This window comes from Lissotriton helveticus, chromosome 5_1, assembly GCF_964261635.1.
Source record: "Lissotriton helveticus chromosome 5_1, aLisHel1.1, whole genome shotgun sequence".
Taxonomy (NCBI): Eukaryota; Metazoa; Chordata; class Amphibia; order Caudata; family Salamandridae; genus Lissotriton; species Lissotriton helveticus.
In genome coordinates, this window is record NC_136065.1 from 2,040,240,103 (window position 1) to 2,040,265,842 (window position 25,740).

General features: G+C 50.6%; 1 protein-coding gene across 1 annotated transcript in view; it reads right to left on the reverse strand.

Annotated features, from left to right (window-relative positions):
* NOTCH4 (notch receptor 4) overlaps positions 1 to 25,740 on the reverse strand; it is a 435,421-nt gene that overhangs the window by 278,331 nt on the left and 131,350 nt on the right. Inside the window, exons 7-8 of the mRNA XM_078645863.1 lie at positions 24,262 to 24,417; positions 1,753 to 1,938 (exon numbers count right to left, since the gene is read on the reverse strand). Coding sequence (XP_078501989.1) covers positions 1,753 to 1,938; positions 24,262 to 24,417 — 342 coding nt within the window. The remainder of the gene's footprint in view (positions 1 to 1,752; positions 1,939 to 24,261; positions 24,418 to 25,740) is intronic.

Below are 25,740 nucleotides of genomic sequence, written 5' to 3' on the forward strand. Positions count from 1 at the left end.
CTTTGCAGCTCATCATGGTAGATTTGTTTACAGATATCCCAGAGTGAATCACATGAAAGAAAGGCACTTGTGGCGCATTTATATTAGGGTCGTAGGACCACAATATCCTTATTGCCCCTTCTCATAGTTTTTAATCTTCCCGCTCACCCCGCTAATAAAGGGATACCTGGGTTGAGTTAGGGCTTTTTATTTAAATGGAAAAAAAGCAGACAATTGTCTTCAACATGCTCCCTGCAATACGGTTGAGCCCACCCTGACCTCTAGGAGTCAGGGTGAAACCGATGATGAAGCATGACACTCCTAGAGTGGGCGAGGGTTGTATATTAAAACAATAGGTTTTCCTCTTCCCAACTCTTGAGTATGGTTGAAGTACATGTTCTTTCCTCTTTTCCCTTGATCATTTACTTTCGTAGAGAGGATACCTTTTTTAAGTTAGGATTGTTCCAGTGCGAGTACGTATTCCCTCACCTTTCATTTTACTCTTCACCCATTCCAAGTCTCTGAGGCACCCCCGCACACCCTACTTGTTAGAACCACCTAATTGTGCTCCATGTTTTATTACGCTAATAGTAAGTAATGTAATATTATTCACTATTAGTGTAATACAAAAAAAAAGGAAAACAAAGCGAGTGGCTCCCCAACTAATGTCGGAAAGGACGAGCTGTCACTATTCCTGGCACTGATTTTGCCACCTCTGAGGCCAGAGGTCACAAAGGCAGTGCCAAGGGTCACACTGAGCAAGCCAGGAGGTCGCAGCTGCGACCTCGGTCGACCCCTAAATGACGTCCATAATCTGAGCTGGCTTAGGATAAGTCCATTGCCAAGGGACAACATTTTACCTATACACTGGGGAGTTGTAGTACACACAATCCGGAACTCTGCTCTGTAGGCTTCGTTTTCTTGTAGTTTAAGGTTTACCCGCCGGTGCATCACTTTTTCTGACGCACTGGTAGTGCAGGATGGTACTCCCTATATATAGAGTTTTACAACTGGCCATCCACTGATTAGCTAGTATTTTCACTTTCCCCTTATGCCTGCCACGAAATACCCCCTTCCACTGTGTCAGAGAAATGCCTGCTAATCAGGCCTCAGAAGCAGTTGTGCATCAGCTAAATGTATACATGTAACAGTCACCCTGGCACCTAGGCCTGGCTTGGCGTTGGGCGGTGATAGAAATAATCACAATATCTAGAGGAATTGCCAAATCTAAAGAATAAACATGTAGGAATTTAATCTTCCAATTCTCTGATTTTTTTAAGGAACTTCTAAATCCACTAGGGGATTCTCTTCTAGGTTTAGCCCGTCCTACAAAAATCAAAATTTCCTAATGCTACCCAGCCGCGGCCGGTGGCGGGAGTACCTGCGGGCGGTGACGTGGGGAGGGGGAGGGGCAGGGTGGGGGGGGGGGTAGTAATGTATGGATTACGGACTTTAACAGGTAAGTCAACATATATATAAATAAAACGAATTTCGTTGCGTGCACTGCATCACCAAATGCGATGCAGTGCGCGCAACGAATTTCGTTTTATTTATTTATATGCTTATTTACCTGTTAAACTCCGTAATCCATACATTACTACCCCCCACCTTGCCCCTCCCCCCTTTCACCGCCCACAGGTATTCCCACCACCGGCCGGGGCTGATGCTACCCATACTGCTCCTTCCCGAGAAGAGGGAGGGAAGACGACATGGCAAGCGGTGAAGATCAATACTACAGGTGGGTTCCGCTTGTGTTCCCTCCCCCCAGCTCACCTGGCACACACAGGCACTGGAAGTGCCCCAGGAGGTCCAGGCAGGAGGCCCCGTTGGCACAGGGCTGGGACTCGCACTCATTGAAGTCCACCTCACAGCGCGCTCCAGAGAAGCCCTTCTCGCAGCGGCAGAGGAAGGAGCCCTGCGTGTTCTCGCAGCTGCCGTTGTGTTCGCAGGGGTCGGCACCTGTGGCGGAAGGCGATGGGAGAAGCAGAAAATGAACAAGCGAATGAGTCACGATTGTGGTGGCTCAACCACTGGACAGGTGCAACCAGGGCTGGCTTTAGTGTTGGTGGTGCCTGGTGTGACAATCTTTGTTGGGGTGAACCCCTCTGCACGGGCCAATGACCCCCTTATTCAAAGATTCTCTCACTACCACCATCCAATGGTGCCACTCACCTCTCCTCAGCCCCTTCTCACATTCATTTATTTTATTGCACTACTCATCCCAACATAGCGTATCCTAGTACTTTAAATCACCAGCATATTATACAGAGACAATGAGTCATACAAGTGTGTAAATCAATGTATAGCAAATGTCATTTAAGACAATAAGGACTACAAGGTGTATGAGTCACATCATTCATACTGATAGGCTTTTTATGCTAAGACTGCTTGGTCTGGAGAAAGAAAGGGGCACAAACACTCTGAAAAAGAGAAAGGGAGGAAAGAAAGAAGTAAAGCCAGAAAAAGGAAAGAACGAAGAACGAAGAAAGAAGAAGGCAAAAGGGAAAGACTAGATAAAGAAGCAAAGAAGGATGACTAGAAATAAGGAAAGAAAGAAGGAATGCAAGAAAGAAGGAAGGATGTGAAGGCAAACAGAAGGGAGGAAAGAAAGAAAGAAAAAAGAATGAAAGAAAGAAAGAAAGAAAGAAAGAAAGAAAGAAAAGAGAGAAAGAAGGAAAGATGGGAAGCAGGAAGGGAAAAAAGAAAGAAAGAAAGCAAAAAAGAGAATGAAATCAAAACAAGGATTGAAAGCAGGAAAGAAGAAATGAAAGCAAGAAAGAAGGGGACTAGGAAACAAGAAAGCAAGAGAGAAAAAAGCAAAAGCAAAGGAATGAAAGAAGGCAAGAATGAAGAGAAGGAAGAAAGAAGGAAAGGTTGCAAGTGTTGCAAATTAAACACGATAAAGGTTGTTTTTCTTCCTGTGCCAGGTTTATTAAAGAAACATTGGTGAAATTGAGTCCAGAATAAACATGTTCTGAAGACTTGTCTGCTTATGAATTTATATTTATAATATTAAAGAATTCAATAACTTAATACAGAACTGTTTCAAATGGACACACTCTGTTATGGTGTGAAATACCATCCCTGAAACTGCAAATAAAGTACATTTCAAAAGTAATTTACAACAGCATTGGCAGGAGACAGGAACTGATACAGTGTGGACTGTGGCCTGTGTTCACCTCTGGTCTAAAGTGTCCTGCTGTCACATAATAATAATAATAATAATAATAATAATACAAATAATAATAATAATAATAATAATAATAATAATAATAATAATAATCAAACTCCAAACACAAAGGCAACATCACAGTAATAAATTAAAAACATTGGCACATAAGGGAACTAGCTTGAGTGTGGATGTGTTCCTTGTGAAAGAGCAAAATGCAGTCACTCAAAGTGAAGTTATCCAGTGGCTGAAGTTCGCAGATCTCCCTCCCCCGCCCAATGTTATAATGGGCGGAAGCAAAATGAGAATGACATACCAACAGGCTAATGGGTGAAGAAAGCTGGCTAAAAGCCCCCTTAAATGAGTAAATTGTACATACGTTTTTTTAATTGAAAGCACTTGGCTAACACCAGACATAAAAACAAGCACTGGCAAAGCCAATAGGTCTTGCTATACAAGTGCTATGGTCTTTGCCAATGTGTTTTAGCCATGTTGTACACCAGGGTGGCTGCTGATCAGCATGGCTAAAATTTTGTGGAGTAGAGAAGAGTAGAGTCAGGTGTTGTAGAATGGAGTGTAATAGAATAGAGTGTTTTGGAGTAGAGTGGAGTGTTGTGGATCGGGGTGCATTGAGTAGAGTGGAGTGTTGTGGATCGGGGTGGCATTGAGTAGAGTGGAGTGTTGTGGAGTAGGTTAGATTAGAGTGGAGTGGAATGGTGTTGAGTGGAGTAGAGTGAAGTGGTGTAGAGTGGAGTGGTGTGGAGTAGTAAAGTGGAGGGGTCTTGAGTGAAATAGAGTGCTGTATAATGGAGCAAAGTCGAGAAGTGTGTTGTACATTGTCATATAGTGTAGTGGCATACAGTATCATAGAGTGGAGGGGGAAGAGTGGAGGGGTGTAGAGTGGAGTAGACTGTCATAGAGTGGAGTGGCAACGAGTGGAGTAGAGTGTCGTAGAGTGAAGAGACTTTGAATGGAGTAGAGTGTTGTAGAGTTGAGTAGAGTGTCGTGGAGTGGAGAAGAGTAGCGTGGAGAGGGGTAGAGTGGCCTAAAAGAGGGTGGCATAGAGTGGTTTAGAGTGATATAGAGTGTAGTACAGTGGAGAAAAGTGTTATAGAGTGGAGTGACGTAGAGTGGAGAGGCATAGAGTGGAGTGCCAAAATCAAATAAAGAAATTCCTTTCTGTGTTCAAAATCAAATAAAGAAATTCCTTTCTGGGTTTATTTGGGAAAACTCTCTCTTTTTCTAGAGTCATAGAGTGGAATGCCACAGACTGGCGTAGCGTAACATGGAGTAAAGTATTGTAGAGTGGAATAAAGTGTTGTTGCGTGCTGTGGAGTGAAGATAAGTGGAGTAGAGTGGAGTGGAGTGGCATAGCGTGGAGTGAAGTATCATAGAGTGAAGTTGCATAGTGTGGAGTGTCTTTGAGTGGAGTAAAGTGGGATGGAGTGTAGTAGAGTGGAGTGGTATAAAATGTCCTAGAGTGGAGTGTCGTAGAGTGGAGTGGTGAAGAATGTTGTGGAGTAGCATAGACTGGAGCGGCGTAGAGAGGAGTAGAGTGGAGTGGCATAGTGTTATAGATTGGCATACGGTGTTGTGGCGCTGAGCGACATACAGTGTCAAAGAGTGAAGTGGCGTAGAGTGGAGTGGCGTAGAGTGGCATGGCATAGAGTGTAGTAGAGTGGAATTGAGCAGAGTGTCATAGAATAGAGTACTGTGGAGTGTCATAGTGTGGAGCGTTGCATAGTGAAATGTTGTAGAATGGCGTGTCATAGAGAGGAGTAGAGTGGAGTAGATGTGTAGAGTATCACAGAGTGTCTTAGAGTGGAATGGAATAGAGTGTCAAAGAGTAGAGTGGCGTAGAGTAGAGTGGCAGAGTAGAGTGGCGTAGAGTGACGTCGAGTAGAGTGGTGTAGAGTGGAGTGGCATAGAGTGGAGTAGAAGTTACCAAGGCTCCTACACCAGGGTACGTCGTATTACTCCTGCTAGCTGTAAATGATGCACCATAGAGAAGGGATGGCAGAGAAACCTTTGACCTCACCATGGTTGACAAAAACTTGTGTAGAATATGGGGAGACAGATAGAAATAGGAGATAGGTGAGGGAGAGAGGGGTAAAATGAGATAGAGTAGGCTAATGCACACCTTGTACCTGTTTGGTGTGGGAAGGAAGCTTGACCTGCAGCTGCTCTGCCTCATCTGCGTAACTGATCTCTGAGGCAGTGAGGCTTGCCCCATTGATGCTCACCTTATAACTTTTGGTGTGGGAAGGAAGCTTGACCTGCAGCTGCTCTGCCTCATCTGCGTAACTGATCTCTGAGGCTTGCCCCGCTGATTCTCACCTTTACCTGTTTAGTGTGGGAAGGAAGCTTGACCTGCAGCTGCTCTGCCTCATCTGCGTAACTGATCTCTGAGGCTTGCCCCGCTGATTCTCACCTTTACCTGTTTGGTGTCGGAAGGAAGCTTGACCTACAGCTGCTCTGTCTCATCTGTGTACCTGATCTCTGAGGCAGTGAGGCTTGCCCCATTGATGCTCACCTTATAACTTTTGGTGTGGGAAGGAAGCTTGGCCTACAGCTGCTCTGCTTCGTCTGTGTACCTGATCTCTGAGGCTTGCCCCGCTGATGCTCACCTTGTACCTGTTTAGTGTGGGAAGGAAGCTTGACCTGCACGTGCTCTGCCTCATCTGTGTACCTGATCTCTGAGGCAGTGAGGCTTGTCCTGCTGATGCTCACCTTTACCTGTTTGGTGTGGGAAGGAAGCTTGACCTGCAGCTGCTCTGCCTCATCTGTGTACCTGATCTCTGAGGCTTGCCCCGCTGATGTTCACCTTGTACCTGTTTGGTGTGGGAAGGAAGCTTGACCTGCAGCTGCTCTGCCTCATCTGTGTACCTGATCTCTGATGCAGTGAGGCTTGCCCTGCTGATGATCACCTTTACCTGTTTGGTGTGGGAAGGAAGCTTGACCTGCACGTGCTCTGCCTCATCTGTGTACCTGGTCTCTGAGGCAGTGAGGCATGCCCCATTGATGCTCACCTTATAACTTTTGGTGTGGGAAGGAAGCTTGACCGACAGCTGCTCTGCTTCGTCTGTGTACCTGATCTCTCAGGCTTGCCCCGCTGATGCTCACCTTGTACTTGTTTAGTGTGGGCAGGAAGCTTGACTTGCAGCTGCTCTGCCTCATCTGTGTACCTGATCTCTGAGGCAGTGAGGCTTGCCCCGCTGATGCTCACCTTGTACCTATTTAGTGTGGGAAGGAAGCTTGATCTGCATGTGCTCTGCCTCATCTGTGTACCTGATCTCTGAGGCAGTGAGGTTTGCCCTGCTGATGCTGACCTTTACCTGCTTGGTGTGGGAAGGAAGCTTGACCTGCAGCTGCTCTGTCTCATCTGTGTACCTGATCTCTGAGGCAGTAAGGCTTGCCCCATTGATGCTCACCTTATAACTTTTGGTGTGGGAAGGAAGCTTGACCTACCGCTGCTCTGCTTCGTCTGTGTACCTGATCTCTCAGGCTTGCCCCGCTGATTCTCACCTTTACCTGTTTAGTGTGGGCAGGAAGCTTGACCTGCAGCTGCTCTGCCTCGTCTGCACACCTGATCTCTGAGGCAGTGAGGCTTGCCCCAATGATGCTCACCTTTTACCTGTTTGATGTGGGAAGGAAGCTTGACCTGCAGCTGCTCTGCCTCATCTGTGTAACTGATCTCTGAGGCAGTGAGGCTTGCCCTGCTGATGCTCACCTTTACCTGTTTGGTGTCGGAAGGAAGCTTGACCTGCAGCTGCTCTGCCTCATCTGCGTACCTGATCTCTGAGGCTTGCCCCGCTGATGCTCACCTTGTACCTGTTTAGTGTGGGAAGGAAGCTTGACCTGCAGCTGCTCTGCCTCATCTGTGTACCTGATCTCTGAGGCAGTGAGGTTTGCCCCATTGATGCTCACCTTATAACTTTTGGTGTGGGAAGGAAGCTTGACCTGCAGCTGCTCTGCCTCATCTGCGTAACTGATCTCTGAGGCTTGCCCCGCTGATTCTCACCTTTACCTGTTTGGTGTCGGAAGGAAGCTTGACCTACAGCTGCTCTGTCTCATCTGTGTACCTGATCTCTGAGGCAGTGAGGCTTGCCCCATTGATGCTCACCTTATAACTTTTGGTGTGGGAAGGAAGCTTGGCCTACAGCTGCTCTGCTTCGTCTGTGTACCTGATCTCTGAGGCTTGCCCCGCTGATGCTCACCTTGTACCTGTTTAGTGTGGGAAGGAAGCTTGACCTGCACGTGCTCTGCCTCATCTGTGTACCTGATCTCTGAGGCAGTGAGGCTTGTCCTGCTGATGCTCACCTTTACCTGTTTGGTGTGGGAAGGAAGCTTGACCTGCAGCTGCTCTGCCTCATCTGTGTACCTGATCTCTGAGGCTTGCCCCGCTGATGTTCACCTTGTACCTGTTTGGTGTGGGAAGGAAGCTTGACCTGCAGCTGCTCTGCCTCATCTGTGTACCTGATCTCTGATGCAGTGAGGCTTGCCCTGCTGATGATCACCTTTACCTGTTTGGTGTGGGAAGGAAGCTTGACCTGCACGTGCTCTGCCTCATCTGTGTACCTGGTCTCTGAGGCAGTGAGGCATGCCCCATTGATGCTCACCTTATAACTTTTGGTGTGGGAAGGAAGCTTGACCGACAGCTGCTCTGCTTTGTCTGTGTACCTGATCTCTCAGGCTTGCCCCGCTGATGCTCACCTTGTACTTGTTTAGTGTGGGCAGGAAGCTTGACTTGCAGCTGCTCTGCCTCATCTGTGTACCTGATCTCTGAGGCAGTGAGGCTTGCCCCGCTGATGCTCACCTTGTACCTGTTTAGTGTGGGACAGAAGCTTGACCTGCAGCTGCTCTGCTTCGTCTGTGTACCTGATCTCTGAGGCTTGCCTTGTACCTGTTCAGTGTGGGAAGGAAGCTTGACCTGCAGCTGTTCTGCCTCATCTGTGTACCTGATCTCTGAGGCAGTGAGGCTTGCCCCATTGATGCTCACCTTATAACTTTTGGTGTGGGAAGGAAGCTTGACCTACAGCTGCTCTGCCTCATCTGTGTACCTGATCTCTGAGGCAGTGAGGCTTGCCCCATTGATGCTCACCTTTACCTGTTTGGTGTGGGAAGGAAGCTTGACCTGCAGCTGTTCTGCCTCATCTGTGTACCTGATCTCTGAGGCAGTGAGGCTTGCCCCATTGATGCTCACCTTATAACTTTTGGTGTGGGAAGGAAGCTTGACCTACAGCTGCTCTGCCTCGTCTGCGCACTTGATCTCTGAGGCAGTAAGGCTTGCCCCATTGATGCTCACCTTATAACTTTTGGTGTGGGAAGGAAGCTTGACCTGCAGCTGCTTTGCCTCATCTCTGTACCTGATCTCTGAGGCTTGCCCTGCTGATGCTCACCTTGTACCTGTTTGGTGTGGGAAGGAAGCTTGACCTGCAGCTGCTCTGCCTCATCTGTGTACCTGATCTCTGATGCAGTGGGGCTTGCCCTGCTGATGCTCACCTTGTACCTGTTTGGTGTCGGACGGAAGCTTGACCTGCAGCTGCTCTGCCTCATCTGTGTATCTGATCTCTGAGGCTTGCCCCGCTGATGCTCACCTTGTACCTGTTTGGTGTGGGAAGGAAGCTTGACCTGCACGTGCTCTGCCTCATCTGTGTACCTGATCTCTGAGGCTTGCCCTGCTGATGCTCACCTATACCTGTTTGGTGTGGGACGGAAGCTTGACCTGCATGTGCTCTGCCTCATCTGTGTACCTGATCTCTGAGGCAGTGAGGCTTGCCCCGTTGATGCTCACCTTATAACGTTTGGTGTGGGAAGGAAGCTTGACCTGCAGCTGCTCTGCCTCATCTGCGTACCTGATCTCTGATGCAGTGAGGCTTGCCCTGCTGATGATCACCTTGTACCTGTTTGGTGTCGGAAGGAAGCTTGACCTGCAGCTGCTCTGCCTCATCTGTGTACCTGATCTCTGAGGCTTGCCCCGCTGATGCTCACCTTGTACCTGTTTGGTGTGGGAAGGAAGCTTGACCTGCACGTGCTCTGCCTCATCTGTGTACCTGATCTCTGAGGCTTGCCCTGCTGATGCTCACCTATACCTGTTTGGTGTGGGACGGAAGCTTGACCTGCACGTGCTCTGCCTCATCTGTGTACCTGATCTCTGAGGCAGTGAGGCTTGCCCCGTTGATGCTCACCTTATAACGTTTTGTGTGGGAAGGAAGCTTGACCTGCAGCTGCTCTGCCTCATCTGCGTACCTGATCTCTGATGCAGTGAGGCTTGCCCCTCTGATGCTCACCTTGTACCTGTTTAGTGTGGGAAGGAAGCTTGACCTGCAGCTGCTCTGCCTCATCTGTGTACCTGATCTCTGATGCAGTGAGGCTTGCCCCGCTGATGCTCACCTTGTACCTGTTTAGTGTGGGAAGGAAGCTTGACCTGCAGCTGCTTTGCCTCATCTGTGTACCTGATCTCTGAGGCTTGCCCTGCTGATGCTCACCTTGTACCTGTTTGGTGTGGGAAGGAAGCTTGACCTGCAGCTGCTCTGCCTCATCTGTGTACCTGATCTCTGATGCAGTGGGGCTTGCCCTGCTGATGCTCACCTTGTACCTGTTTGGTGTCGGACGGAAGCTTGACCTGCAGCTGCTCTGCCTCATCTGTGTATCTGATCTCTGAGGCTTGCCCCGCTGATGCTCACCTTGTACCTGTTTGGTGTGGGAAGGAAGCTTGACCTGCACGTGCTCTGCCTCATCTGTGTACCTGATCTCTGAGGCTTGCCCTGCTGATGCTCACCTATACCTGTTTGGTGTGGGACGGAAGCTTGACCTGCATGTGCTCTGCCTCATCTGTGTACCTGATCTCTGAGGCAGTGAGGCTTGCCCCGTTGATGCTCACCTTATAACGTTTGGTGTGGGAAGGAAGCTTGACCTGCAGCTGCTCTGCCTCATCTGCGTACCTGATCTCTGATGCGGTGAGGCTTGCCCTGCTGATGATCACCTTGTACCTGTTTGGTGTCGGAAGGAAGCTTGACCTGCAGCTGCTCTGCCTCATCTGTGTACCTGATCTCTGAGGCTTGCCCCGCTGATGCTCACCTTGTACCTGTTTGGTGTGGGAAGGAAGCTTGACCTGCACGTGCTCTGCCTCATCTGTGTACCTGATCTCTGAGGCTTGCCCTGCTGATGCTCACCTATACCTGTTTGGTGTGGGACGGAAGCTTGACCTGCACGTGCTCTGCCTCATCTGTGTACCTGATCTCTGAGGCAGTGAGGCTTGCCCCGTTGATGCTCACCTTATAACATTTGGTGTGGGAAGGAAGCTTGACCTGCAGCTGCTCTGCCTCATCTGCGTACCTGATCTCTGATGCAGTGAGGCTTGCCCCTCTGATGCTCACCTTGTACCTGTTTAGTCTGGGAAGGAAGCTTGACCTGCAGCTGCTCTGCCTCATCTGTGTACCTGATCTCTGATGCAGTGAGGCTTGCCCCGCTGATGTTCACCTTGTACCTGTTTGGTGTGGGAAGGAAGCTTGACCTGCAGCTGCTCTGCCTCATCTGTGTACCTGATCTCTGATGCAGTGAGGCTTGCCCTGCTGATGATCACCTTTACCTGTTTGGTGTGGGAAGGAAGCTTGACCTGCACGTGCTCTGCCTCATCTGTGTACCTGGTCTCTGAGGCAGTGAGGCATGCCCCATTGATGCTCACCTTATAACTTTTGGTGTGGGAAGGAAGCTTGACCGACAGCTGCTCTGCTTCGTCTGTGTACCTGATCTCTCAGGCTTGCCCCGCTGATGCTCACCTTGTACTTGTTTAGTGTGGGCAGGAAGCTTGACTTGCAGCTGCTCTGCCTCATCTGTGTACCTGATCTCTGAGGCAGTGAGGCTTGCCCCGCTGATGCTCACCTTGTACCTATTTAGTGTGGGAAGGAAGCTTGATCTGCATGTGCTCTGCCTCATCTGTGTACCTGATCTCTGAGGCAGTGAGGTTTGCCCTGCTGATGCTGACCTTTACCTGCTTGGTGTGGGAAGGAAGCTTGACCTGCAGCTGCTCTGTCTCATCTGTGTACCTGATCTCTGAGGCAGTAAGGCTTGCCCCATTGATGCTCACCTTATAACTTTTGGTGTGGGAAGGAAGCTTGACCTACCGCTGCTCTGCTTCGTCTGTGTACCTGATCTCTCAGGCTTGCCCCGCTGATTCTCACCTTTACCTGTTTAGTGTGGGCAGGAAGCTTGACCTGCAGCTGCTCTGCCTCGTCTGCACACCTGATCTCTGAGGCAGTGAGGCTTGCCCCAATGATGCTCACCTTTTACCTGTTTGATGTGGGAAGGAAGCTTGACCTGCAGCTGCTCTGCCTCATCTGTGTAACTGATCTCTGAGGCAGTGAGGCTTGCCCTGCTGATGCTCACCTTTACCTGTTTGGTGTCGGAAGGAAGCTTGACCTGCAGCTGCTCTGCCTCATCTGCGTACCTGATCTCTGAGGCTTGCCCCGCTGATGCTCACCTTGTACCTGTTTAGTGTGGGAAGGAAGCTTGACCTGCAGCTGCTCTGCCTCATCTGTGTACCTGATCTCTGAGGCAGTGAGGTTTGCCCCATTGATGCTCACCTTATAACTTTTGGTGTGGGAAGGAAGCTTGACCTGCAGCTGCTCTGCCTCATCTGCGTAACTGATCTCTGAGGCTTGCCCCGCTGATTCTCACCTTTACCTGTTTAGTGTGGGAAGGAAGCTTGACCTGCAGCTGCTCTGCCTCATCTGCGTAACTGATCTCTGAGGCTTGCCCCGCTGATTCTCACCTTTACCTGTTTGGTGTCGGAAGGAAGCTTGACCTACAGCTGCTCTGTCTCATCTGTGTACCTGATCTCTGAGGCAGTGAGGCTTGCCCCATTGATGCTCACCTTATAACTTTTGGTGTGGGAAGGAAGCTTGGCCTACAGCTGCTCTGCTTCGTCTGTGTACCTGATCTCTGAGGCTTGCCCCGCTGATGCTCACCTTGTACCTGTTTAGTGTGGGAAGGAAGCTTGACCTGCACGTGCTCTGCCTCATCTGTGTACCTGATCTCTGAGGCAGTGAGGCTTGTCCTGCTGATGCTCACCTTTACCTGTTTGGTGTGGGAAGGAAGCTTGACCTGCAGCTGCTCTGCCTCATCTGTGTACCTGATCTCTGAGGCTTGCCCCGCTGATGTTCACCTTGTACCTGTTTGGTGTGGGAAGGAAGCTTGACCTGCAGCTGCTCTGCCTCATCTGTGTACCTGATCTCTGATGCAGTGAGGCTTGCCCTGCTGATGATCACCTTTACCTGTTTGGTGTGGGAAGGAAGCTTGACCTGCACGTGCTCTGCCTCATCTGTGTACCTGGTCTCTGAGGCAGTGAGGCATGCCCCATTGATGCTCACCTTATAACTTTTGGTGTGGGAAGGAAGCTTGACCGACAGCTGCTCTGCTTCGTCTGTGTACCTGATCTCTCAGGCTTGCCCCGCTGATGCTCACCTTGTACTTGTTTAGTGTGGGCAGGAAGCTTGACTTGCAGCTGCTCTGCCTCATCTGTGTACCTGATCTCTGAGGCAGTGAGGCTTGCCCCGCTGATGCTCACCTTGTACCTGTTTAGTGTGGGACAGAAGCTTGACCTGCAGCTGCTCTGCTTCGTCTGTGTACCTGATCTCTGAGGCTTGCCTTGTACCTGTTCAGTGTGGGAAGGAAGCTTGACCTGCAGCTGTTCTGCCTCATCTGTGTACCTGATCTCTGAGGCAGTGAGGCTTGCCCCATTGATGCTCACCTTATAACTTTTGGTGTGGGAAGGAAGCTTGACCTACAGCTGCTCTGCCTCATCTGTGTACCTGATCTCTGAGGCAGTGAGGCTTGCCCCATTGATGCTCACCTTTACCTGTTTGGTGTGGGAAGGAAGCTTGACCTGCAGCTGTTCTGCCTCATCTGTGTACCTGATCTCTGAGGCAGTGAGGCTTGCCCCATTGATGCTCACCTTATAACTTTTGGTGTGGGAAGGAAGCTTGACCTACAGCTGCTCTGCCTCGTCTGCGCACTTGATCTCTGAGGCAGTAAGGCTTGCCCCATTGATGCTCACCTTATAACTTTTGGTGTGGGAAGGAAGCTTGACCTGCAGCTGCTTTGCCTCATCTCTGTACCTGATCTCTGAGGCTTGCCCTGCTGATGCTCACCTTGTACCTGTTTGGTGTGGGAAGGAAGCTTGACCTGCAGCTGCTCTGCCTCATCTGTGTACCTGATCTCTGATGCAGTGGGGCTTGCCCTGCTGATGCTCACCTTGTACCTGTTTGGTGTCGGACGGAAGCTTGACCTGCAGCTGCTCTGCCTCATCTGTGTATCTGATCTCTGAGGCTTGCCCCGCTGATGCTCACCTTGTACCTGTTTGGTGTGGGAAGGAAGCTTGACCTGCACGTGCTCTGCCTCATCTGTGTACCTGATCTCTGAGGCTTGCCCTGCTGATGCTCACCTATACCTGTTTGGTGTGGGACGGAAGCTTGACCTGCATGTGCTCTGCCTCATCTGTGTACCTGATCTCTGAGGCAGTGAGGCTTGCCCCGTTGATGCTCACCTTATAACGTTTGGTGTGGGAAGGAAGCTTGACCTGCAGCTGCTCTGCCTCATCTGCGTACCTGATCTCTGATGCAGTGAGGCTTGCCCTGCTGATGATCACCTTGTACCTGTTTGGTGTCGGAAGGAAGCTTGACCTGCAGCTGCTCTGCCTCATCTGTGTACCTGATCTCTGAGGCTTGCCCCGCTGATGCTCACCTTGTACCTGTTTGGTGTGGGAAGGAAGCTTGACCTGCACGTGCTCTGCCTCATCTGTGTACCTGATCTCTGAGGCTTGCCCTGCTGATGCTCACCTATACCTGTTTGGTGTGGGACGGAAGCTTGACCTGCACGTGCTCTGCCTCATCTGTGTACCTGATCTCTGAGGCAGTGAGGCTTGCCCCGTTGATGCTCACCTTATAACGTTTTGTGTGGGAAGGAAGCTTGACCTGCAGCTGCTCTGCCTCATCTGCGTACCTGATCTCTGATGCAGTGAGGCTTGCCCCTCTGATGCTCACCTTGTACCTGTTTAGTGTGGGAAGGAAGCTTGACCTGCAGCTGCTCTGCCTCATCTGTGTACCTGATCTCTGATGCAGTGAGGCTTGCCCCGCTGATGCTCACCTTGTACCTGTTTAGTGTGGGAAGGAAGCTTGACCTGCAGCTGCTTTGCCTCATCTGTGTACCTGATCTCTGAGGCTTGCCCTGCTGATGCTCACCTTGTACCTGTTTGGTGTGGGAAGGAAGCTTGACCTGCAGCTGCTCTGCCTCATCTGTGTACCTGATCTCTGATGCAGTGGGGCTTGCCCTGCTGATGCTCACCTTGTACCTGTTTGGTGTCGGACGGAAGCTTGACCTGCAGCTGCTCTGCCTCATCTGTGTATCTGATCTCTGAGGCTTGCCCCGCTGATGCTCACCTTGTACCTGTTTGGTGTGGGAAGGAAGCTTGACCTGCACGTGCTCTGCCTCATCTGTGTACCTGATCTCTGAGGCTTGCCCTGCTGATGCTCACCTATACCTGTTTGGTGTGGGACGGAAGCTTGACCTGCATGTGCTCTGCCTCATCTGTGTACCTGATCTCTGAGGCAGTGAGGCTTGCCCCGTTGATGCTCACCTTATAACGTTTGGTGTGGGAAGGAAGCTTGACCTGCAGCTGCTCTGCCTCATCTGCGTACCTGATCTCTGATGCGGTGAGGCTTGCCCTGCTGATGATCACCTTGTACCTGTTTGGTGTCGGAAGGAAGCTTGACCTGCAGCTGCTCTGCCTCATCTGTGTACCTGATCTCTGAGGCTTGCCCCGCTGATGCTCACCTTGTACCTGTTTGGTGTGGGAAGGAAGCTTGACCTGCACGTGCTCTGCCTCATCTGTGTACCTGATCTCTGAGGCTTGCCCTGCTGATGCTCACCTATACCTGTTTGGTGTGGGACGGAAGCTTGACCTGCACGTGCTCTGCCTCATCTGTGTACCTGATCTCTGAGGCAGTGAGGCTTGCCCCGTTGATGCTCACCTTATAACATTTGGTGTGGGAAGGAAGCTTGACCTGCAGCTGCTCTGCCTCATCTGCGTACCTGATCTCTGATGCAGTGAGGCTTGCCCCTCTGATGCTCACCTTGTACCTGTTTAGTCTGGGAAGGAAGCTTGACCTGCAGCTGCTCTGCCTCATCTGTGTACCTGATCTCTGATGCAGTGAGGCTTGCCCCGCTGATGCTCACCTTGTACCTGTTTAGTGTGGGAAGGAATCTTGACATACAGCTGCTCTGCCTCATCTGTGTACCTGATCTCTGAGGCTTGCCCCGCTGATGCTCACCTTGTACCTGTTTGGTGTCGGAAGGAAGCTTGACCTGCAGCTGCTCTGCCTCATCTGTGTACCTGATCTCTGAGGCTTGCCCCGCTGATGCTCACCTTGTACCTATTTAGTGTGGGAAGGAAGCTTGATCTGCATGTGCTCTGCCTCATCTGTGTACCTGATCTCTGAGGCAGTGAGGTTTGCCCTGCTGATGCTGACCTTTACCTGCTTGGTGTGGGAAGGAAGCTTGACCTGCAGCTGCTCTGTCTCATCTGTGTACCTGATCTCTGAGGCAGTAAGGCTTGCCCCATTGATGCTCACCTTATAACTTTTGGTGTGGGAAGGAAGCTTGACCTACCGCTGCTCTGCTTCGTCTGTGTACCTGATCTCTCAGGCTTGCCCCGCTGATTCTCACCTTTACCTGTTTAGTGTGGGCAGGAAGCTTGACCTGCAGCTGCTCTGCCTCGTCTGCACACCTGATCTCTGAGGCAGTGAGGCTTGCCCCATTGATGCTCACCTTTTACCTGTTTGATGTGGGAAGGAAGCTTGACCTGCAGCTGCTCTGCCTCATCTGTGTAACTGATCTCTGAGGCAGTGAGGCTTGCCCTGCTGATGCTCACCTTTACCTGTTTGGTGTCGGAAGGAAGCTTGACCTGCAGCTGCTCTGCCTCATCTGCGTACCTGATCTCTGAGGCTTGCCCCGCTGATGCTCACCTTGTACCTGTTTAGTGTGGGAAGGAAGCTTGACCTGCAGCTGCTCTGCCTCATCTGTGTACCTGATCTCTGAGGCAGTGAGGTTTGCCCCATTGATGCTCACCTTATAACTTTTGGTGTGGGAAGGAAGCTTGACCTGCAGCTGCTCTGACTCATCTGTGTACCTGATCTCTGAGGCTTGCCCCGCTGATGCTCACCTTGTACCTGTTTGGTGTGGGAAGGAAGCTTGACCTGCAGCTGCTCTGCCTCATCTGTGTACCTGATCTCTGATGCAGTGAGGCTTGCCCTGCTGATGCTCACCTTTACCTGTTTGGTGTGGGAAGGAAGCTTGACCTGCACGTGCTCTGCCTCATCTGTGTACCTGATCTCTGAGGCTTGCCCCGCTGATGCTCACCTTGTACCTGTTTAGTGTGGGAAGGAAGCTTGACCTGCAGCTGCTCTGCCTCGTCTGCACACCTGATCTCTGAGGTAGTGAGGCTTGCCCCATTGATGCTCACCTTATAACTATTGGTGTGGGAAGGAAGCTTGACCTGCAGCTGCTCTGCCTCATCTGTGTACCTGATCTCTCAGGCTTGCCCCGCTGATGCTCACCTTGTACCTGTTTGGTGTGGGAAGGGAGCTTGACCTGCAGCTGTTCTGCCTCATCTGTGTACCTGCTCTCTGATGCAGTGAGGCTTGCCTTGCTGATGCTCACCTTGTACCTGTTTGGTGTCGGAAGGAAGCTTGACCTGCAGCTGCTCTGCCTCATCTGTGTACCTGATCTCTGAGGCTTGCCCCGCTGATGCTCACCTTGTACCTGTTTGGTGTGGGAAGGAAGCTTGACCTACAGTTGCTCTGCCTCGTCTGCGCACCTGATCTCTGAGACAGTGAGGCTTGCCCCGCTGATGCTCACCTTATATCGTTTGGTATGGGAAGGAAGCTTGACTTGCAGCTGCTCTGCCTCATCTGCGTACCTGATCTCTGAGGCTTGCCCCGCTGATGCTCACCTTGTACCTGTTTGGTGTGGGAAGGAAGCTTGACCTGCACGTGCTCTGCCTCATCTGTGTACCTGATCTCTGAGGCTTGCCCTGCTGATGCTCACCTTTACCTGTTTGGTGTGGGAAGGAAGCTTGACCTGCAGCTGCTCTGCCTCATCTGTGTACCTGATCTCTGAGGCTTGCCCTGCTGATGCTCACCTTTACCTGTTTGGTGTGGGAAGGAAGCTTGACCTGCACGTGCTCTGCCTCATCTGTGTACCTGATCTCTGAGGCTTGCCCCGCTGATGCTCACCTTTACCTGTTTGGTGTGGGAAGGAAGCTTGACCTGCAGCTGCTCTGCCTCGTCTGCACACCTGATCTCTGAGGCAGTGAGGCTTGCCCCATTGATGCTCACCGTATAACTTTTGGTGTGGGAAGGAAGCTTAACCTGCAGCTGCTCTGCCTCATCTGTGTACCTGATCTTTGAGGCAGTGAGGCGTGCCCCGTTGATGCTCACCTTGTACCTGTTTAGTGTGGGAAGGAAGCTTGGCCTGCACATGCTCTGCCTCATTTGCGTACCTGATCTCTGAAGCAGTGAGGCTTGCCCCGCTGATGCTCACCTTATTAGTTTTGGTGTGGGAAGGAAGCTTGACCTGCATGTGCTCTGCCTCATCTGTGTACCTGATCTCTGAGGCTTGCCCTGCTGATGCTCACCTTGTACCTGTTTAGTGTGGGCAGGGAGCTTGACCTGCAGCTGCTCTGCCTCATCTGTGTACCTGATCTCTGATGCTGAGGCTTGCCCTTCTGATGCTCACCTTATTAGTTTTGGGTGGGAAGGAAGCTTGACCTACAGCTGCTCTGCTTCGTCTGTGTACCTGATCTCTGAGGCTTGCCCCGCTGATGCTCACCTTGTACCTGTTTAGTGTGGGCAGGAAGCTTGACCTGCAGCTGCTCTGCCTCGTCTGTGTACCTGATCTCTGAGTCAGTGAGGCTTGCCCCGCTGATGCTCACCTTGTACCTGTTTAGTGTGGGAAGGAAGCTTGACCTGCAGCTGCTCTGCCTCATCTGCATACCTGATCTCTGAGGCTTGCCCCGCTGATGCTCACCTTGTACCTGTTTAGTGTGGGAAGGAAGCTTGACCTGCAGCTGCTCTGCCTCATCTGCATACCTGATCTCTGAGGCTTGCCCCGCTGATGCTCACCGCGTACCTGTTTAGTGTGGGAAGGAAGCTTGACCTGCAGCTGCTCTGCCTCATCTGCATACCTGATCTCTGAGGCTTGCCCCGCTGATGCTCACCTTGTACCTGTTTGGTGTGGGAAGGAAGCTTGACCTGCAGCTGCTCTGCCTCGTCTGTGCACCTGATCTCTGAGGCAGTGAAACTTGCCCCGTTGATGCTCACCTTATAACGTTTGGTATGGGAAGGAAGCTTGACCTGCAGCTGCTCTGCCTCATCTGTGTACCTGATCTCTGAGACTTGCCCCGCTGATGCTCACCCTGTACCTGTTTGGTGTGGGAAGGAAGCTTGACCTGCAGCTGCAAGGCTTAATCTGTGTACCTGATCTCTATGAGGCAGTGACGCTTGCATTAGAGCTACTCTGCTTCATCTGCGTACCTGATCCCTAGAGGCAGTGACGCTTGCACCGCTGATGCTCAACTTGTACCTGTTCGATGTGGGAAGGAAGCTTGACCTGCAGCTCGTCTCATGTGATACTAAGTGGCCTGTACAGATACTCTTTTCCTCCACTCCTCTTAGAAAGACTGTACGAGAGCTACATCACTTCTGGTGGCAAAGACCAGTTTTCACAGGAATCGTCATTCCATTTATAATTGCACATCCAGAGCCTTGAGAAAGTCCAAAGGACGACACACATGTTGACTCTTCTTTGACACAATTTGTAACTGGTCATGACGTAATCTGATGTGAACTCAACAAATCAGCTTCAAACAAAACCAAACACGACAACTCCACAAAGGTGTATGAACATTATTGAGATAGATTCTCATGGTATAAATACTGGTGCGCTCTTCAAGTACTCTATAGAATACAGAGAGGTTTTAAAGCATGGGCAAAGTGGGCCCTGTCCCAGGGCACCAGGCTTTCAAGGGGGCCCCTGATAGAGCCAGCTCTGTTCTTTCCCTGATGACCTTGAATAATTCTTTTAAAAAAAATTAAATACCGTTTTCATTTTTAGGTTTTGCCTAGCGAAAGCTGCGCTCTGCGCAGCTTTTCGCGCAGGCGAAATCCTGTTGAGAACTGTAGGGTGCTTTGGGTCGGCCCTCGTCATTGATTGGCTGGCTCCGTAAACGGAGCCTTGCCATTGGACGAGGGGCCTGTCCGTCAATGCCGGACCAGACACGGGGGCGTTCCTGACATTCTTTGCCTTTTGCCGACGTCACGCGACGCCGGGAACGCCCCCGAGTCTGGTCCGGCATTGCCGGCACCTCCCTTGCTCTACTGTCATCACCACAACACTGCGCCCATTTTATCCCAAGCTAAACACTCGGAGAGGCGCAGTGACCGGGTCTTTGAAGGCCGCTCTCCCAATGAAAACAAGTTTTCTCTCCGAGTCAGCACGAGCAGGAAGACGAGCAGCGCGCCTCCCAGCTGGCCTCTCGCATCAGCATCCAGAGCTGCCCTGCGCGGTGTGTAGCTTCAGTGGAGCTTCAGAGTGCAGAGTGGAGCTTCAGAGTGGAGCTTCAGAGTGGAGCTTCAGAGTGGAGCTTCAGAGTGGAGCTTCAGAGTGGAGCTTCAGAGTGCAGAGTGGAGCTTCAGAGTGGAGCTTCAGAGTGCAGAGTGGAGCTTCAGAGTGCAGATTCAGAGTGGAGCTTCAGAGTGCAGAGTGGAGCTTCAGAGTGCAGATTCAGAGTGGAGCTTCAGAGTGCAGAGTGGAGCTTCAGAGTGCAGATTCAGAGTGGAGCTTCAGAGTGCAGAGTGGAGCTTCAGAGTGGAGCTTCAGAGTGCAGATTCAGAGTGGAGCTTCAGAGTGCAGAGTGGAGCTTCAGAGTGCAGATTCAGAGTGGAGCTTCAGAGTGCAGAGTGGAGCTTCAGAGTGGAGCTTCAGAGTGGAGCTTCAGAGTGGAGCTTCAGAGTGGAGCTTCAGAGTGCAGCTTCAGAGTGGAGCTTCAGAGTGGAGCTTCAGAGTGCAGCTTCAGAGTGGAGCTTCAGAGTGGAGCTTCAGAGTGCAGCTTCAGAGTGGAGCTTCAGAGTGCAGAGTGGAGCTTCAGAGTGCAGATTCAGAGTGGAGCTTCAGAGTGCAGAGTGGAGCTTCAGAGTGCAGATTCAGAGTGGAGCTTCAGAGTGCAGAGTGGAGCTTCATAGTGGAGCTTCAGAGTGCAGAGTGGAGCTTCAGAGTGCAGAGTGGAGCTTCAGAGTGGAGCTTCAGAGTGCAGAGTGGAGCTTCAGAGTGGAGCTTCAGAGTGCAGAGTGGAGCTTCAGAGTGGAGCTTCAGAGTGGAGCTTCAGAGTGGAGCTTCAGAGTGGAGCTTCAGAGTGGAGCTTCAGAGTGGAGCTTCAGAGTGGAGCTTCAGAGTGGAGCTTCAGAGTGCAGAGTGGAGCTTCAGAGTGGAGCTTCAGAGTGGAGCTTCAGAGTGGAGCTTCAGAGTGGAGCTTCAGAGTGGAGCTTCAGAGTGGAGCTTCAGAGTGCAGATTCAGAGTGGAGCTGCAGAGTGCAGATTCAGAGTGCAGAGTGGAGCTTCAGAGTGCAGATTCAGAGTGCAGAGTGGAGCTTCAGAGTGCAGATTCAGAGTGGAGCTTCAGAGTGCAGAGTGGAGCTTCAGAGTGCAGATTCAGAGTGGAGCTTCAGAGTGCAGAGTGGAGCTTCAGAGTGCAGATTCAGAGTGGAGCTTCAGAGTGCAGAGTGGAGCTTCAGAGTGGAGCTTCAGAGTGGAGCTTCAGAGTGGAGCTTCAGAGTGGAGCTTCAGAGTGGAGCTTCAGAGTGCAGAGTGGAGCTTCAGAGTGCAGAGTGGAGCTTCAGAGTGCAGATTCAGAGTGGAGCTTCAGAGTGCAGAGTGGAGCTTCAGAGTGCAGATTCAGAGTGGAGCTTCAGAGTGCAGAGTGGAGCTTCAGAGTGGAGCTTCAGAGTGCAGAGTGGAGCTTCAGAGTGGAGCTTCAGAGTGGAGCTTCAGAGTGGAGCTTCAGAGTGCAGCTTCAGAGTGCAGATTCAGAGTGCAGATTCAGAGTGGAGCTTCAGAGTGCAGATTCAGAGTGGAGCTTCAGAGTGGAGCTTCAGAGTGGAGCTTCAGAGTGGAGCTTCAGAGTGGAGCTTCAGAGTGGAGCTTCAGAGTGGAGCTTCAGAGTGGAGCTTCAGAGTGGAGCTTCAGAGTGGAGCTTCAGAGTGGAGCTTCAGAGTGCAGATTCAGAGTGGAGCATCAGAGTGCAGATTCAGAGTGGAGCTTCAGAGTGCAGAGTGGAACTTCAGAGTGCAGATTCAGAGTGGAGCTTCAGAGTGCAGAGTGGAGCTTCAGAGTGCAGATTCAGAGTGGAGCTTCAGAGTGCAGAGTGGAGCTTCAGAGTGCAGAGTGGAGCTTCAGAGTGCAGATTCAGAGTGGAGCTTCAGAGTGCAGAGTGGAGCTTCAGAGTGCAGATTCAGAGTGGAGCTTCAGAGTGCAGAGTGGAGCTTCAGAGTGGAGCTTCAGAGTGCAGAGTGGAGCTTCAGAGTGGAGCTTCAGAGTGCAGATTCAGAGTGGAGCTTCAGAGTGGAGCTTCAGAGTGGAGCTTCAGAGTGGAGCTTCAGAGTGGAGCTTCAGAGTGGAGCTTCAGAGTGGAGCTTCAGAGTGGAGCTTCAGAGTGGAGCTTCAGAGTGCAGCTTCAGAGTGGAGCTTCAGAGTGGAGCTTCAGAGTGCAGCTTCAGAGTGGAGCTTCAGAGTGCAGATTCAGAGTGCAGATTCAGAGTGGAGCTTCAGAGTGCAGATTCAGAGTGGAGCTTCAGAGTGCAGATTCAGAGTGGAGCTTCAGAGTGGAGCTTCAGAGTGCAGATTCAGAGTGGAGCTTCAGAGTGGAGCTTCAGAGTGGAGCTTCAGAGTGGAGCTTCAGAGTGGAGCTTCAGAGTGGAGCTTCAGAGTGGAGCTTCAGAGTGGAGCTTCAGAGTGGAGCTTCAGAGTGGAGCTTCAGAGTGCAGAGTGGAGCTTCAGAGTGCAGATTCAGAGTGGAGCTTCAGAGTGCAGATTCAGAGTGGAGCTTCAGAGTGGAGCTTCAGAGTGGAGCTTCAGAGTGGAGCTTCAGAGTGGAGCTTCAGAGTGGAGCTTCAGAGTGGAGCTTCAGAGTGCAGAGTGGAGCTTCAGAGTGCAGAGTGGAGCTTCAGAGTGCAGAGTGGAGCTTCAGAGTGCAGATTCAGAGTGGAGCTTCAGAGTGCAGAGTGGAGCTTCAGAGTGCAGATTCAGAGTGGAGCTTCAGAGTGCAGAGTGGAGCTGCAGAGTGGAGCTTCAGAGTGCAGAGTGGAGCTTCAGAGTGCAGAGTGGAGCTTCAGAGTGCAGAGTGGAGCTTCAGAGTGGAGCTTCAGAGTGCAGAGTGGAGCTTCAGAGTGGAGCTTCAGAGTGGAGCTTCAGAGTGCAGAGTGGAGCTTCAGAGTGGAGCTTCAGAGTGCAGAGTGGAGCTTCAGAGTGCAGAGTGGAGCTTCAGAGTGGAGCTTCAGAGTGGAGCTTCAGAGTGGAGCTTCAGAGTGGAGCTTCAGAGTGGAGCTTCAGAGTGGAGCTTCAGAGTGGAGCTTCAGAGTGGAGCTTCAGAGTGGAGCTTCAGAGTGCAGCTTCAGAGTGCAGAGTGGAGCTTCAGAGTGCAGAGTGGAGCTTCAGAGTGCAGCTTCAGAGTGCAGAGTGCAGCTTCAGAGTGCAGAGTGGAGCTTCAGAGTGCAGAGTGGAGCTTCAGAGTGCAGAGTGGAGCTTCAGAGTGCAGAGTGGAGCTTCAGAGTGGAGCTTCAGAGTGTCAAGAGCAATGCCAATAGCTCTAACTTTAACAAAGGCAAAACCATTGCATTGTAAATGCTTGTTTTTTATGTGGGTGATGGATTGGATACTATTACAGACATTTGGCAGAGAAATGTTTGTGTTTCAACACCATGCAACATTCATAAAAATAGTCTATTTTAAATCAAAACAGGACCTCACATATGAGGAATGGTAGGGGCCAGAAAGATTATTAGCAATACTATTGGTGAGCTTCTGCTGAATTAAAATATCGAAAACACCCCTCACCATCCCTGGATGCTAGCTGTAAATACCCTTAGAATTAGGACCAGTGTGCCTTGTGAACTGTCAGTGACCTGGCCAAAGAGGGCATGAAAGAGTTGAAATCGGATCATGAATTCAAAGCTCTTGCGAACAAGGGCCCACTAAATACGTTTGGTCCAGGCCCCCAAAATCCGTAAGATGTCCCTGATAGAATACTTTTCATATAAACATCGCGTGCACTGGCTTCAGCTGGCTTTCACTTGCTTCTATAGGAGGTACTGGAACCAATTGTAACTATGAAGCAGTGTGACAACACACCTTGACAAAGATACACTTCTGCTACTTCAAAGAGCAGCAATTAGAGTGAAACCTTTGTGAGGAACTCACTACACAATAACTATATATGCAATATGAACATGTGAATAGAAAGACTCCCTGTCCCAGCATGAACTGAGGTCATAAGAAGTACCAGCATCTCTGAAACCTTTCAAACTGATACATTAACCCTCTGTCCTATCTTGTCAGCAGAATCAGAGTCTTTTGGGGAAGTTGATCGGGAGCAAAACATGTCTTTTTAAATCTAGGAACCCAAACATCCAAGACTTAAGCCTTCTCTGGTCTGGAATTATCTGCTGACTGCCCCAAAAGTGAATTATTATCTGCTGGAGCAGATCTTTCTGTAAGTTAGGTCTACGTGTTTCATTTTAAGTTTTGAAATATTTTTAGAACAAGTAGAACTGTTTCCTCTGCTTTTGTTAACCTTTTTAGCTTCTATTTTAAATTATTATAACTAAAAAAACCTGAAAAACAAAAAAATAAAAAATACATTGAAAACGAGAGGGGATTTTACAAGGAGATACAAAGGCAAGAGATGGGGGCGAGAGATGGGTAAGAGAAACATGACATGAATGGAGTTTCAGAGTGGAACGAATAATTCCGGTTTGGACCCCCACCCATGCCCCTTCCCCGCGCACCCATCCTGCACTCGTCCAGGTCTTGCCGGCAGGTGGGCCCGGTGTAGCCAGGCTGGCACATGCAGATGGCAGAGCCCGTCAGGGGGTTGGTGTCACAGGTGGCACTCTCGTGGCACGGGTTGCTTAGGCAGGCGTTGTCGATGTGACACAGGAGCCCTGCAAACAAGAAAGAGGTGTTTACCTTTTCCTTAGTCGTTGCTCATTAGATTTCATAGCAAAGCCACCGACACATCTGCCTGTCTCACCACTTTCAGCACAAGAGCTCTTTAAGAAGGTTGTCTTAACTTACTTTGCCAGCAGCTTTCAAAGAAATTCGCACATTCCATCAAAATCATGTAATATTTACTATACTGATACACTTGCTCCTTTGAAATATGTTAAACAGGTAAAGTGTCTGTCTCACAGACAAGCCTAGACATCTCTGAAAGACAATTTGCAAATGATCACAGATAAATAACATGACACATATCACATAGGAACCCACCGTGTTTGCCAAGCACAAGAATGTGTTATGGAGGCAGACTAGTGAGACATCGCTATCTCATAATAAATGCAGTTTCTGTCAATTTCGAGCACACCTCTACGAACAGGTAAAAGCTGTGATTGATTTATGTTGAATGTGTCTAAGAGTATTGCAACGTCAAGCAACGTCTTCAAGCCTCCTTTCACAGCACTTCTACGGTTCTGGCTTCCGGCTCCATCATCTCCAGAGAACCCAGGTTTTAGTTTAGAACACCCTCTTCACACTCCTCAACAGCAGAAGGAACACAGACTTTGGTCCAGAAGGTCTCTCTGGCCCCAATCAGGCAGAAAATGGAAGAATCTAAAGGTCGCTGATGTTTGTGCATGTAACTTGCATGATCGAGGTAACTATTAGCTTTGTTACTACGTGCCTCTCGGACCTCTTTCAAATGCTCGCCGTCTTTTTTCCCCAGCACCCCTGCCCCCCCAGGGGCGGCAATCTGAAGGATAGCGCCGGGCGCCAAAAGCTCTAGCTACGCCTCTGTCGCTGTATAACAAACAACCGCAGTTTATCAAAGCTAATTCTATGCCCCGTGGTCTTCAGCTTGGGTTTAGACCGGAACAGGATACCACTCTGTGATCCAACGGGGACAGAGTTTATAGGCTCCTCCCAGGGAAGGACCACGCAACATCAACCCCAGGAGACACAATGGAAGGACCTAGGGGCTTGTTCTACTGAGGAGCTGTGCAATAGGTTTCTAAGGGGGACAACAGAAGCTCATTCCAGGCTACAAATGTGTAATGTGTTCCCCATAGACACATTAGAGGCCATCCTGTGAGAGCACTGTGCAGTGGGTGCCTCTGGGAGGCAGAGTGCTGAAGTTCAGGCTATGCAGTGACCAGCACTGGAAAACCCAAGGAGGACAGAATGCTGGGAGTCCTGCTGCACCAAGACTGTACCATGAGGACCCAGATGGGGCAGAATTCAGGGAGTCACCTTACGCTTTCTTTGATAAC